Source organism: Anomaloglossus baeobatrachus, unplaced genomic scaffold (assembly GCF_048569485.1).
Source record: "Anomaloglossus baeobatrachus isolate aAnoBae1 unplaced genomic scaffold, aAnoBae1.hap1 Scaffold_5024, whole genome shotgun sequence".
In the NCBI taxonomy this organism is placed as follows: domain Eukaryota; kingdom Metazoa; phylum Chordata; class Amphibia; order Anura; family Aromobatidae; genus Anomaloglossus; species Anomaloglossus baeobatrachus.
Genome location: NW_027444380.1, coordinates 1 through 16,096, shown reverse-complemented (window position 1 = coordinate 16,096; position 16,096 = coordinate 1). Strand labels below are relative to the sequence as shown.

The following is a 16,096-nucleotide window of genomic DNA, read 5'->3' as shown; positions in this document are numbered from 1 at the left end:
CATATCTAGAGCAGGATGGATGGGGGCATATCTAGAGCAGGATGGATGGGGGCATTTCATGAGCAGGATGGATGGGGGCATTTCATGAGCAGGATGGATGGGGGCATTTCATGAGCAGGATGGATGGGGGCATTTCATGAGCAGGATGGATGGGGGCATTTCATGAGCAGGATGGATGGGGGCATTTCATGAGCAGGATGGATGGGGGCATTTCATGAGCAGGATGGATGGGGGCATTTCATGAGCAGGATGGATGGGGGCATTTCATGAGCAGGATGGATGGGGGCATTTCATGAGCAGGATGGATGGGGGCATTTCATGAGCAGGATGGATGGGGGCATTTCATGAGCAGGATGGATGGGGGCATTTCATGAGCAGGATGGATGGGGACATTTCATGAGCAGGATGGATGGGGGCATTTCATGAGCAGGATGGATGGGGGCATATCTTGAGCAGGATGGATGGGGGCATATCATGAGCAGGATGGATGGGGGCATATCATGAGCAGGATGGATGGGGGCATATCATGAGCAGGATGGATGGGGGCATATCATGAGCAGGATGGATGGGGGCATATCATGAGCAGGATGGATGGGGGCATATCATATGCAGGATGGATGGGGGTATATCATGAGCAGGATGGATGGAATGTATATTAGCAGGATGGATGGGGGGTATATTATTAGCAGGATGGGGGGTATATGAGCAGGATCATATACAAGGCAGGAGGATCCTTATCAGAATGGGGTACCTTAGTAGAGAATTTGGGGACATTACCCCCATAACAGTGTCAGCAGCAGATCCTCGCCCCATAACAGTGTGTCATGACCATATTTTTTGGTTAAAATTTTATTTTCCTATTTTCCTCCTCTAAAACCAGGGTGCGTCTTATGGTCAGGTGCGTCTTATAGTCCGAAAAATACGGTAATTTTCAGATTTTTATTACACTTTTCGGTTGGTATATTGGAAGCGCTCCCGAGTTTCTTAGATTTTTGAAAAGAAGTTTGAAAACATTCCACAGTATCACCATTATCATCATATCATAATAAAACCCCCTAAGTGTATTACTTACTAAACTGTTATTTAATGGTTGATGGCTCTCCATGAATTCCTCCTTATTGTCTTTGGCATATTCAAATAAGGTATAAGTCATTGCTGTACCAAGGTTGGCTTCCACCTGCTCTTGTAACTTATTTACGATGCACTTTTTCACAGCTTGAGAGCTAAGGATGTATAAAAATATAAAAATGTATAAAGAGAACAGACATACCATAAAAACAGGAATGGATAGTACAGTACTTACATTTGATTATTAAAAAATGCATTCATAGATATATTGGGGGCACTTTCAGGGTAGGTTTCTGGCCATGATATTTCAACAAGAAAGGATTTTTGGTCCCCGATGTCACCGACCTGTAAAAGAGTAATAGAAGGATTCATGAAGTTTTTGATGCTTAAATTTTTCCATTTCTAGGCTTCAAAGGGTAATCCTGCTCCATTCACTTCTGCATTGGGAAGTGAACAGGTGACGTCTACTGATACTTGCTGTGATCTGCAGATATCATGCACCTGCCCTGTCCTATTAGTTAGAGTAGGACAGTACGCGATCTGCAGTAATAATGCACTTGTCCTATTCATTAGAATAAGATAGATGCCCGGTCCCTGCCGATCGTACGCACGTGACCCACCAAGCTTCAGTAGACATGACTGGTCCCACTCACCTCTCATTGCAAAAACGAGTGGAGCCAGAATAGCAGAATACCCATTTCATGTTCACTTTTGAAACGCCTTTGAGGGTCTTATGTGTCAGAAAAACCCCAAACTAGATGTCATTGTAAAAACAGCACCCCTCATGGTATTCCAAACTGCATTGAGGAGCTGTTTTTTTTTTTATCCGTTTCGGTCAGGGTTCCCCAACTCCAGTCCTCGAGGGCCGCCAACAGTGCATGTTTTCAGGATTTCCTTAGCATTGCATGGGTGTTGGAATCATCATCTGTGCAGGTGATTAAATTATCACATGTGCAATACTAAGGAAATCCTGAAAACATGCACTGTTGGCGGCCCTCGAGGACTGGAGTTGGGGAACCATGGTTTAGGTGCTTCAAAAGAATAGCAAAAGTGGAAGAAAAGAGTGAAAAATTACATATTTTTCACTAAAATATTGCTTTAGAACCAAATGTTTCATTTTTAGTAGAGTAACAGGAGAAAATAGACCACCAAATTTGTGGTACAATTTTTCTCCAAGGTACGAAAATAGCAGAACCCCCCCCCCACCAGTGACCCCATGTCATGTTGGAACTATATCACTTAGGCGTGTATTAAGCACTTAATATCCACAGAATTGTATATCATTGAGCTGTGGAAATGAAAAAGGTTTTTTTTTTTTCAACTAGAATGTTATTTTAGCCCCAATTTCTAAACGTAAAAAAAGAGAATTTTGTTTACTTACCGTAAATTCTTTTTCTTATAGTTCCGTAATGGGAGACCCAGACCATGGGTGTATAGCTTCTGCCTCCGGAGGACACACAAAGTACTACACTAAAAAGTGTAGCTCCTCCCTCCTAGCATATACACCCCCTGGATAACCAAATATAGCCAGTTTAGTGCAAAAGCTGAAGGAGGACAGCCACCCACAAGTAGAGATAGAGCAAAAAAACGGAACAACTGGAGCCTCTGTCTACAACAACAGCCGGTGAAAACACATGGAACAAGAAAACTGCTAACAGGCAACAGGGAGGGTGCTGGGTCTCCCATTACGGAACTATAAGAAAAAGAATTTACGGTAAGTAGACAAAATTCTCCTCTTCATCGTTCCTTATGGGAGACCCAGACCATGGGACGTCTCAAAGCAGTCCCTGGGTGGGAATAAACAGAAAACTGAGAAGTAGGCGAAACCTAACTTCACAAATGGGCGACAGCCGCCTGAAGGATGCGTCTGCCCAAGCTCGCATCTGCCGAAGCATGAGCATGCACTTGGTAGTGCTTCGAAAAGGTATGCAGACTAGACCAAGTGGCAGCCTGACAGACCTGCTGAGCCGTAGCCTGGTGCTGGAAAGCCCAAGAGGCACCGACAGCTCTGGTCGAGTGTGCCTTGATCCCCGGCGGGGGAGGCACCTGAGAACACTGGTAGGCATCGGAAATGGCCGACCTAATCCAACGAGCTCGGGTCGGCTTAGAAGCAGAGAGGCCCTTGCGCCGACCTGAGGTCAGCACAAAAAGAGAGGTGCAGCACCTAAGAGCAGCGGTGCGAGACACATAGATCCGGAGCGCCCGCACCAGATCCAGAGTATGCAACGCTTTTTCAAAGCGATGAACAGGAGCCGGACAAAAGGAAGGCAGGGAAATATCCTGGTTAAGGTGGAAAGGAGATACCACCTTAGGAAGAAAGTCCGGAGTCGGACGGAGAACCACCTTGTCCTGATGAAAAACCAAAAAAGGTGACTCCGAAGAGAGAGCAGCCAAATCAGACACTCTCCTGAGGGAGGTTATGGCCACTAGAAAGACCACTTTCTCTGAAAGACGAGACAAAGAAACCTCCCTAAGTGGCTCAAAAGGGGGTTTCTGCAAGGCCGTGAGGACCAGATTAAGGTCCCAGGGATCCAAAGGCCGCCGGTAAGGCGGAATGATGTGAGATGCGCCCTGCATGAAGGTGCGCACCTGAGCCAGTCGGGCGATACGCCGCTGGAACAATACTGACAGAGCCGAGACCTGACCCTTGAGGGAAGGGAGGGATAGTCCTAGCTGCACACCGGACTGTAAAAAGGACAGAAGGGTCGGCAGGGAAAAAGGCCAAGGAGCATGGCCGGAAGAGCGACACCAGGACAGGAAGATTCTCCAGGTCCTGTGATATATCTTGGCCGAGGAAGACTTCCGAGCCAGAGTCATAGTGGAGATGACTTCAGGAGGGATACCAGAAGTCGTCAAGATCCAGGACTCAAGAGCCACGCCGTCAATCTGAGAGCCGCAGAATTCTGGCGGAAAAACGGACCTTGTGAGAGAAGGTCTGGATGGTCCGGAAGATGCCACGGCACCTCTACGGACAGGTGGAGCAGGTCTGGATACCAAGCTCGCCTGGGCCAGTCTGGAGCAATGAGGATGACCCGACGGCCCTCCATTCTGATCTTGCGCAGGACTCTGGGCAAGAGAGCTAGAGGGGGAAACACGTAAGACAGACGAAACTGGGACCAATCCTGAACCAGCGCGTCCGCTGCAAAGGCCTGAGGATCGTGGGAGCGAGCCACGTAAACCGGAACCTTGTTGTTGTGCTGGGATGCCATTAGATCCACTTCCGGAGTGCCCCACTTGCGGCAGATTGTCCGAAACACTGCCGCATGCAGAGCCCACTCGCCGCTGTCCACGGTCTGACGGCTGAGATAATCTGTCTCCCAGTTTTCCACGCCTGGGATGTGGACTGCGGATATGGTGGACTTGGAGTCCTCTGTCCACTGAAGGATGCGTTGAACCTCCAACATTGCCAGGCGGCTGCGTGTCCCGCCCTGGTGATTGATGTAGGCAACCGCTGTCGCGTTGTCTGACTGGACTCAAATGTGCTTGCCCGCCAACAGATGGTGAAAGGCTAAGAGAGCTAGAAGCAGAGCTCTGATTTCCAGCACATTGATCGAGAGGGCTGATTCGGACTGAGTCCAAGTGCCCTGCGCTCTGTGGTGGAGTGAAAAATGGCATACACAAATTCTGCATAACGATGCTAAATAATTACCACAATATAGTATAATATGCGGAATAAGGACCACAATATAAGACCAAATCGCTAATACAATACAAAAAAGACAAAGAACAAGAGGCGATCCAAATAGGTCCAATTATATTTTATTAATAAAAGTGCGGACAGGTAAAGGGAGTCAAACCCGGCATACATCACTGCAGTTAACATATGCACCAATTGTGCAGAACATTACATAGCGTCAAGATTGTGAGCACATATGCACCGTCAAATAATATGGTCTGCTTAGAATATAAAAGAGTTTTTTTCTTTATATTTTCTTTATAAATATCCCTTAATAATATACAAAATTCAATTATCCCTATATGCACACAGGGGAAGAAAAGAGGAAACCACATAAATTGCTCCAGGTTCAAATCATGGAGTATATACTTAATTTGTGGACATGGTCCCATAAATTGTATAGCAATAACCCATAGGGTGCATAGAGGATATGATATAACCACTATCAACAGATCGTTTTAATATATCAAAAAAGGGAACCATCAATGTCCCTGGAAGAGTGTAAAAAACTCAGTAATCCTCACATGCATAGAAGAGAAATCAGGGGCAGTATCTGATGAAAAAACCACATATGTAACTCCAAGCACAAACCATAGAGCGCTCTATAATCTGTGGACGTAGTCACACAGAATATCCTTCAATTACCCATGAAGTGCATGGTAGAATAAAATATACGGGATATGAGCATTATCCATAAGTGAATAGACAGAAAGTGCTTGCCAAACAGGACTACCATATATGTCTGGGACAATAATAATCACAATGTGATATGCTCAATATCCCTCAATTTAGAATTCAATTATACTCACATGCACACCAAAGGAATCAGGAGCTGTATATGGTGGAACAAACCACAAGGGTTGCTCAAAGCTTGGACATGGAGCACACTATAGTCCGTGGACATTGTCACAGAAAAATATCCATCATTTACTTTACCCATAGAGTGCACAAGGATATACGGGATATAAGCATTTATCCAGAATTAAATTAGCAGATACCGGTACCTATAAACCCACAATTCAGGACTAACATATTACCTAGGATGAAGATAACTGCAGTGGAATGCGCCCAATTTTGTATATTATTAAGGGATATTTATAAAGAAAATGCATCACTGCATATGTTAACTGCAGTGATGTATGCCGGGTTTGACTCCCTTTACCTGTCCGCACTTTTATTAATAAAATATAATTGGACCTATTTGGATCGCCTCTTGTTCTTTGTCTTTTTTGCTCTGTGGTGGAGATATACCGCTCCCCAGCCGATTAGACTGGCATCCGTGGTGAGGATCATCCAGGACGGGGCCAGGAAGGAACGTCCCTGAGACAGAGAGAGGGGCCAAAGCCACCACTGAAGGGAGCCCCTGGTCTGTGGCGACAGAGCCACCAACCTGTGCAAGGAGTAAGTCTGCTTGTCCCAACAGCGGAGAATGTCCAGCTGCAGGGGACGCAGATGGAACTGGGCAAAGGGAACCGCTTCCATTGACGCCACCATCTGACCCAGCACCTGCATTAGGTGCCTGATGGAGTGACGGCGAGACGTCAGTAAAGAGCGCACCGCCAGATGGAGGGACTGCTGTTTGACTAAAGGCAGCTTTACAATGCCGGCAAAGTCTCGAACTGCATCCCTAGGTACGTGAGACTCTGGGTCGGAGTCAGAGTGGACTTGGGTAGATTGACAAGCCACCCGAACTGGACTAGAGTGGCGAGAGTGAGCGAGACACTCCGCTGACAGTCTGCACTGGATGAAGCCTTGACTAGAAGGTCGTCCAGGTAAGGAATCACTGCCAACCCCTGGAGGTGCAGAACCGCAACCACTGCTGCCATGACCTTGGTGAATACTCGAGGGGCCGTGGCTAACCCGAAGGGGAGAGCCACGAATTGGAAATGTTCCTCTCCGATTGCAAAACGTAGCCAACTCTGGTGTGAAACTGCAATTGGCACATGCAGATAGGCATCTCTGATGTCGATGGATGCCAGGAAATCCCCTTGCGTCATTGAGGCAATGACTGATCGCAGAGACTCCATGCAAAAATGCCGCACCTGAACATGCTTGTTGAGAAGCTTGAGATCCAGGATGGGCCGGAAGGAACCGTCCTTTTTGGGGACTAGGAAGAGATTTGAGTAGAAACCTCTGAACTGTTCCCGGGCGGGAACCGGTACAATTACTCCATTGGCCTGCAAGGATGCCACGGCCTGCGAGAAGGCGGCGGCCTTGGAGCAGGGGGGAGTGGACAGAAAAAAATCTGTTTGGCGGGCTGGAAGAGAATTCTATCCTGTAGCCGTGGGAGATGATATCCCGCACCCACTGATCGGAGACGTCTTGAAACCACACGTCGCCAAAGTGGGAGAGCCTGCCACCGACCAAGGACGTTGCTGGTGCGGCCAGATAGTCAAGAGGAGGCTGCCTTAGTGGCAGCGGCTCCTGCGGACTTCTGAGGACGCGGCTTCGTGCGCCAGCTGGGTTTCCGGTCCTTGGCTGAGTTAGTGGACGAGGCTGAGGGCTTAGAGGATGACCAGTTAGAGGAACGAAAGGAATGAAACCTCGACTGGTTCCTGTCCTGGACAGGTTTCCTGGTTTTAGTTTGTGGCAAGGAAGTACTCTTCCCGCCAGTAGCTTTCTTAATGATTTCATCCAGTTGTTCGCCGAACAGCCGGGACCCAGCAAATGGGAGCCCAGCAAGGTACTTCTTGGAAGAAGCGTCTGCTTTCCACTCTCGCAGCCACAAGATCCTGCGTATAGCGAGGGAATTAGCCGAAGCCACCGCCGTGCGGTGAGAAGCCTCCAGAATGGCAGACATGGCATAGGATGAAAAGGCTGAAGCCTGGGAAGTTAAGGCAACCATTTCGGGCATAGAGTCCCTGGTGAGGGAATGCATCTCCTCCAGAGAGACAGACGGCTTTAAGAGCCCATACTGCTGCAAAAGACGGGGAGAACGAGGCCCCTGCCGCTTCATATACAGATTCGGCCAGAAGGTCAACCTGGCGGTCAGTGGAATCCTTAAGTGAGGTGCCATCAGCCACAGATACAACTGTCCGGGCTGAGATTCTAGACACCGGAGGGTCTACCTTCGGTGAATGAGCCCACTCCTTAACCACCTCTAGTGGAAAGGGAAAACGGTCATCAGAACTACGCTTTGGGAAGCGTTTGTCAGGACAGGCCCTGGGCTTGGTCACAGTGTCCTGAAAACTGGAGTGGTTAAAGAACACACTCCTTGCTCTCTTAGGTGATGTAAACTGGTGCTTTTCTACCAGAGAGGGTTGTTCCTCCGATACTGGTGGATTGAGGTCCAGTACAGAATTAATGGACGCAATCAAATCACTAACATCTGCATCACCTTCGGTCAGATCAATGGGGCACATGGAGGTAGCGTCCGAGCCCACAGTAAAGGCATCCTCCTCGTCCTGTGATTCAGCTCGAGAATCAGAGCCGCGGGACGAGGAAGGAGAGGAGCCCCTGCGTCTCCGTTTAGGAGGACGGGGTCTGAGCTCTGTGAGCTCTGCTGAGCGAGCCGTAGCAGCAGAGGCGCCCTGAAAAGGGGGCTGATGCATGCTCAGCAGAGTCCGGGACAACTGTCCCATGGAGTCGGCAAAGGACTAGGAGATTGACCTAGAGAAGGATTCTACCCAAGCCGGGGGTTCAGCCACCGGAGCCGAAGCAGCCGGAGGGACCACTGGGAGTGAGACTCCAGGCTGAGGCACCACCATGTTAGAGCAGGCATCACAATGTGGATATGTGCTCGGTTCAGGCAGTACGAGCTTACATGCAGTGCATATTGAGTACAGCCTTGCTCCTTGTGTGAGACATGCTGCTGAAGTGGGGGTTCTGAGTAGAATGGCCCCCAGAGAGTATATAACTAGGTCCACAACCGGAGGTTGTGGCTTACCCGACCGTTTGTGTGCCCTCCAGATCCCACAGACAGGACCCCCAGAGAGATGCTGCAGGCAGCTCCAATCAGTGTGAGAACGCTGATAAAATGGCGCAGGAGCGAGGAGAGGGGGCGGGGCCTATCTCAAAGAGCGGGATCCGGAGGGCAAAGGAGGTATACAGGGGAGGGAATCTTTCCTCAGAGAGGAGTGTCCCTTCCCTGTGCTGCACAGCCGCTGGGCGGAGCCGCACTGTCCCTCTGCATGATTGGCATGCAGGGGCAGTGAAAACGAAAGTAGGCCTCAGGCGAAGCCGGGGCCTAAATTTAACAATGCGGCCGGCGCGCAGGCACCATCGGCGCGGTTCTCCGGTGAAAACCAGAGAACCGGCCGGAAAGTCAGCATAGTTACACAGCACACTCTCCCCAACAATAAAGTACAAGGGACCCCCTGATAACCACGTCTCAGATACTTAGCTTGTGAGACGCAGGGCCAGGTCCCTGAGGGATGAGTGCTCCGTCCGGCAGGATCCAAAAGGGGCTGCGGATGGAGACCGGTCTCCTGCAAGGCAGTGAGAACCGTGCTGGCTCCCACTTCAAGCCAGAGCCCGAGGGGATGGTGAAGGAGCGCGGCATGAAGGGCTCCAGCCCTGAAATCAACCTTAACAACACCGCCGACACAGTGGGGTGAGAAGGGACATGCCGGGAGTCCAGGCTTGGACCCGCTTTTCTTCAAACTCTTTTCAAAAATTAAAAACAGATAAGGATGCAAGTGTGGATGTGTGCCTCCTGACACAAAGCATTGAACTGGCTATATTTGGTTATCCAGGGGGTGTATATGCTAGGAGGGAGGAGCTACACTTTTTAGTGTAGTACTTTGTGTGTCCTCCGGAGGCAGAAGCTATACACCCATGGTCTGGGTCTCCCATAAGGAACTATGAAGAAAGGGCTATCAGGGGCAATTGAGTAACAAATTATGTGATCCACTTTCTCTTGAGTATGTCAGTATGTGGTCAGAAACTACTTTTCAGACACAGTGTAAAGCTCAGAAGGGAAGGAGCGCAAATTTTGTTGGAGTGGTTTGTGGGTGGTGTGTAACACTGGCAGAGCCCCTGAGGTGACAATAGTAGAAACTCCCCACAAGTGACCCCACTTGTAAAGTGGGGACTTTACAAACTGCACCCTTTGTGAATTCATCTAGTGGTGACGTGAGCATAACACCACCACAGGAGAGTCACAAAATGTTATAGTATTGGGCGGTGAAGAAAAAGTAATTTTATCACTAAAATACGGTTTTAGACCCAGATTTTTCATTGCTACAAGGAGAAATAAGATTAAAAAGAAAAAAAGGCCCCTTAATTTGTTACAGAACATCTCCTGAATGTGGCAATACCCCATTTGTGGCTGTACAGTAATGTTTGGCAACACAGCAAGAGTAAAGAGCACTATTTGACTAGGTTTCATTCTGACTAGAGTAACAGGAGAAAATGGACCACCAAATTTCTTGCCCAATTTCTCTGCAAGGCACAAATATAGTAGAACCCACCCCTAAAGTGAGCCCTTATTAAAATTTACACCCCCCTGTAAATTCATCTAAGGGTATAGTGATGATTGGCTCCATAGGTGTTTTCCAGCAGCAATTAAGAAGTGGAAGTTGCAAAGTGAAATTGCAAATATGCCATTTTAGTGCCCAATACATTGAAGTGCCCAGCTTGTGCTTTTGGTGACACATACCTATAAATTAAATGGATGTCTTTGAAACAGTGCTGACACACATGGGCATGCTAGTTGCGATTTAGGCATACTCTGGGGCTCAGAAGGGAGGGGGTCATTTGGATTTGGAAGCGCAGATGCCACCCTTTTGGTGGGAGCCATGATGCTTTTCCAGAGCCTTTGTGTTACCAATAGTGTGGAAACCCCTATATTTCTGTTAAAAGATCACAAATATGAGTGGGGACTTGTTTTTTTGTGGGATAATTTACAGCTTTTATTGGTAGCATGGAGTACATAACATTTTGGATCAGTTCACATTTATCCTGTGCTCTACTCCGAGCACGTCCATCAGAATTTCCATCTAAATCTCTAAAATACATGATTCAGATGAAAAATCCAAGAGACCAATTCACCAATGAAGCAGCAGAGTTACTCCGGACTCCATCTGGCCTCTGTTCAGCGTTGTCTCTTCAGAGGTACACAAAACTGTGGCCAACTGCACATTTCTGCACGCCTAAAAGCACGGACAGTCCCACATCACAGGCCTCACGGTGTCCACAGTGAATCCCTCTGCCTCATTACAGTGATTGGGGATTTTCTGTGAATCATAATTCAGAGATTTACACGCAAACCACATTGTAAGCGCACAGCATAGAGCACAGGATAAATGTGAACCACGCCTTACTGCTTTCTTTGGGAGGAAGACTAAACAATTCAAAAGCAGGTCAAGAATTTTTATTTATTTTTTACTGCGTTCACCTTGTGGTATAAATGATAAGGCAGCTTTATTCTTCAAGACAATATAGTTAAGGTTATACCAGATTGTATTTTTTTTTAGGTTTTGCTACTATTACACGTTAAAAAAAAAAAAAAGTTTTCTTCATCACCATATTATGGACACAATTTTTCCTTTTTTTGCCAGCAAGAGTCATGTGGGGACTTATTTTTTGCGTAATGAGTTGGCGTTTCTATTGGCACTATATTTAGGCACATAACATTTTTTGATCACCTTGCATTCTGAATTTTGTGAAGCAGAGTTATTAAAAACCAGCAAATTTAGTTTTCTTGTGCCATTCACCATGTGGTATAAGTGATAAGACCGCTTCATTCTTTTGGTCAGTATGGTTACAGTGATACCACATTTGTATTGTTTTAACATGTTTTGCGGCTTTTACAGCAAAAATGTGATAAAAAAAAAATAAATTTAAAACTTTGTCAGAATCAATGTTTTCTTCTACTGCTGCTTGCTAAAAAGTTTGGGCTTTATTGGCAATGAGTTATATACCAAGCCATAATTAATGGATATATCAATAGAAAGTCATATTACCCGATACTGAAAGACTGTAGGTCCGAGCTCCTTAAAACAATCGTCTCCCTCATAGATAGATCGGAGGGCTTCCAGCTCCATCTGAAATGGGACAAATACATGACAGTTTAAAAAAGACGACAAAATTCTTATTTTATTAGAAAATAGGTGAGTATTTATGCCATGTCAGAGCAAGCACAGCTATTTCTGTATCTGCCATGAAATTAAATGAAGAGCCAATGCACACGCCGTCAACCCTGAGCGGGGATCGGCCAACCCCATTCATGTTCTCTTGAAGTCTATCCATGGAACACAGCAGTTTGGTTGTTTTCTATTCTCCAAGAATCAAACTAAGGTTACATGCACATGGCACTGTCACATGCATATAAGGTATGTGGATGCATTCTGTTTACCAGTTTGATGCCATCTTAACCCATCTGGTAAGATGGGGTCAATGTGAACTCATGCAGATTGGTACAACTACCGGTGGTGATATTTTTCATGATACCAGACAAGGTTTAAAGCTGGAGACACACGAGAGTATGGCATTGGATGCAAAAGCATCAGATGTGATATGCGAATGACATTCGGCTTCTGCTGCGAGCGTGATCCGAGTGTCATTAGACTGTGATCCGATCCTGCGATCGGAGCACAGCTGTGGAGGAGAGGGAGTGATCTCTCCATCGCCTCCATTATCAGCTGATGATCACACTGCACTCCGGTGTCAGAGTGCAGTGCGATGTTTATAATAATAATATTTATTCATTTATATAGCGCTATTAATTCCAGAGCTTTACATACATTGGCAACACTGTCCCCATTGGGGCTCACAATCTAGAGTCGCTATCTGTATGTCTTTGGGATGTGGGAGGAAACCAAAGAACACCCACGCAAACACGGGGAGAACATACAAACTCCTTGCAGATGGTATCCTTGGTGGGATTTGAACCGAGGACCCCAGCGCTGCAAGACTGCAGTGCTAACCACTGAGCCACAGTGTTGCCCGCCCGATGTTTCACTCGCATCCATAGAGTTGTATGGGTGTGAGTGAATATGGATCAGATTACACCCGTAGCATGCTGTGATTGTTTTCTTGGTCCAATTAGGACTTAGAAAGAAAATCGTATCGCTGTGTGTCCTAGCCCTAAAGGTGATGCCCCATCATTGCTTTCAGGACTGCACCGCTCCCTTTCCACCAGGCTTTGTTGCTTGATTAACAACTTGTACCCATGTCACCATTATTCCACTGGCCTGAACTGTATGCTCCAGATGCTAAAATGAGGCAGCTTTACCGCTGTAGAATTGATTAGCACAGCAGCACTCACACTGCCGGAATCAGGAAACAGCACAGCACTAGCAATCTGGCCAGTGATTACGACAGAAACAGCTTGTAAGCACTGTGCATGTTCAGCCACCACAGCTAGACTATTGGTGGCCGGTACCCTAGGCAATGAGCTGGAAACAATACAAAATAAACTGTAATTACCAGTATAAAAGAAGAGCAATTTTAACCCCTTTACCAACACAGCCTATTTTCAGCTTTGGGACCAGGCCATTTTTTGCAATTCTGACCAGTGTCACTTTATGAGATTATAACTTTGGAATACTTCAACAAATCCCAGTGACTCAGATTGTTTTTTGTCACATATTGTACTTCATATTATTGCTAAATTTAGGATGATATTTTGTTTGTGAAAAAAAAAAACGGAAATTCGGCAAAAACTTTGAAAATTTTGCAATTTTCAAACTGAATTTTTATGCCCTTAAACCAGAGATATGTCACACTAAATAGTTAATACATAACATTCCCACATGTCTACTTTACATCAGCACCATTGTCTTGAAACATAATTTTTTCTTGTTAGGAAGTTACGACGAGGTTTCAAAGCAATTTCTCATTTTTCCAACAAATTTACAAAACCATTTCTTTTAGAGAGCACATCACATTTGAAGTGACTTTGAGAGGTCTAGGTGACAGAATATACCCAAAAGTGACCCCATTCTAAAAACTGCACCCCTCAAAGTACTCAAAACCACATTTCATTTTTGCAGTACCAATTTTCCTAGAATAGTTTGCGGACTCCATTTGCAGATCTCTCAAGTGCCAGAACAACAGAAACCCCCTCAAGTGACTACATTTTGGAAATTATACCCCTCTAGGAGTTCATGTACGGGTGTAGCGATGATTTAATCTCTGGAAAACACTCGTGGTGTCAAATGCAGTGAATGTTGCATAATTAAAAATTATAAGCCCTTGTTGTGCCCAGTACACTGCAGTGCCCGTATATTGTGCCTAGCTCAAGCCTCTGGAGACACACAGCCCGTAAATTAAGAGGGCTGTCCTCACTACAACAATGCCAAACATGTGGATGCTGACTGTGGTTTTGGCACATTGTGGGGCACAGAAGGAAGAGGGGCATTAGGATTCAGAAGCGCAGATTTTGCTGGATCTCTTTTTTGAGAGGGAGTGGGGGGGGGGGGAACGGACTATAGCATTTTCCGAAACCCTCTATAATTTTCATTAGCCGATGACGGACCCGAGTGGGGACTTATGTTTTTGTTGGTTGGATTGAATGCTATTTGGTGGCAATTTGGATACAGAACATTTTGTATGAGGTCACAATTATCCCGTGCTTTTGCTGAGCACTTACATCAGGGTTTCTATCTATATCCCCAAAATACGCAATTCAAGTGAAACCCCCATTGGATCCATTCACTAATGAGGCAACAGAGTTACCCCTGAGGGTATGTGCGCACGTTGCTTTTTACCTGCTTTTTTGCTGCTTTTTCTTCTGCGCTGTTTAATGCCAAAATGGATGTGTTCTTCTATTCAAGCAAAGTCTATGGGAATTTGGGTTTCTTGTTCACACTATGTTGTTCAAAATGCTGCCTTTTTGTGGCAGAACTTTGGTCAAAAACTCAGCTTTTCAAAGAAGCAACATGTCAATTGTTTTTGCCATTTGGGTTTTGCACTGCAAAGCTGAGTTTTTGACCAAAGTTCTGCCACAAAAAGGCAGCATTTTGAACAACATAGTGTGAACAAGAAACCCAAATTCCCATAGACTTTGCTTGAATAGAAGAACACATCCATTTTGGCATTAAACAGCGCAGAAGAAAAAGCAGCAAAAAAGCAGGTAAAAAGCAACGTGCGCACATACCCTCACTCTGGTCTCTGTTCCTCGTCTTTTCAATGGTGAACAAAAGTGTTAATGACCACACTTTTGTGCACGTCTGAAAAAAGGTGTAAAAATACTGGACACCGCCGCACCACTGGCCAGACGGGCGTTCAAAGTGACTTCCTCTACCTCATTACAGTGAATTTTCCGTTGAGAATTTTGACAATCATTTTTTTTTTTTTGAGATTTACACGTAGTCCCTGGTAAAAGCGCTCAGCGTAGAGCGCTGGATAAATATGATCTTTAGAGGCAGAACGAACAAATCAAGAGCAGGTGGAGAATTGGCTATATTTACCTTGCAGAATAAGTGATTAGGTGGCTGTATTCTTCAGGTCAGTGTGATTACAGTAATAACAGTTATACAGGTTTATTTTAGATTTGGCTACTATCACACTAAAAACGCTTTTTGAGAAAATAATGGTTTTTAGAATCACAAGATTTTGAAGGCTGTAGTTTTTTTTTTGCTTTTCTGCTGTCATGTGAGGGCTTGTTTTTTACAGGCTGAGTTGAAGTTTTTATTAATACCATTTTGAGCCACAATATTTTTTGATCGCTTTATTTTCTGCTCTTTGTGAGGCAGAATCGTGAAGAAACAGAAATTCACTGTGCCGTAAAAGTGATGAGCTTTATTTTTCAGGTCAGTATGATTACAGTGATACCACACATAGTTTTTGGTGTTTTTTTTATGTTTTGCCACATTTACACCATAAAAAATAAATTTAAATGGAAAAAAAATATTATTTGCATTACTGTGTTCTGAGAGCTATAGCTTTTTTTGGCTGACTGAGCTGGATGGCGGCTTGTTTTCTTGTGGGACATGATATTACGGATGCAGTGATACCAAATGTGTTTAGTTTTCTTTATTTTTCTACATAAATTTATAGGAATATTTTCATTTTGTTGTCCTTTGTTTTGTGATTATATATATATATATATATATATATATATATATATATATAATATATATATTATATTATATTATATATAGATATACACACCATGTTTTTTTTTTTTTTTAACTTTTGCGGTCTGATCACTCATATAACCCACTACGGTGTATGATCACAGTAGTGGATTATAAGTGTCAGAGCTGCTTTCGCAGCACTAACACTTCGCCTCACACATCATGCATCTGGCATGGTCTGTGAGACGATCCGTAGCTCAGTAACCCGGGGTCCTTATGGTGACGACCCAGGGTTACCATGGTAGCGATCGGGCCCCTGTGATCGCATTAAAGGGACCTGATCGCTAAGGAGAGGTAAGAGATTCCTCTCCCTGCCTCCTGAATGCTG

The 16,096-nt window shown here is 45.5% G+C and overlaps 1 protein-coding gene across 1 annotated transcript; it reads right to left on the bottom strand.

Annotated features, from left to right (window-relative positions):
• Positions 1–1,072: 1,072 nt before the first annotated feature.
• On the bottom strand, positions 1,073–13,083 carry LOC142282243 (RWD domain-containing protein 4-like; the record flags this gene model as incomplete). Its single annotated transcript, XM_075332951.1, has 4 exons — positions 1,073–1,223; positions 1,304–1,413; positions 11,650–11,730; positions 12,954–13,083. Coding segments are annotated over 4 exons (472 nt in total), but the record flags the coding sequence as incomplete, so codon positions are not given.
• Between the last annotated feature and the right edge of the window lie 3,013 nt (positions 13,084–16,096).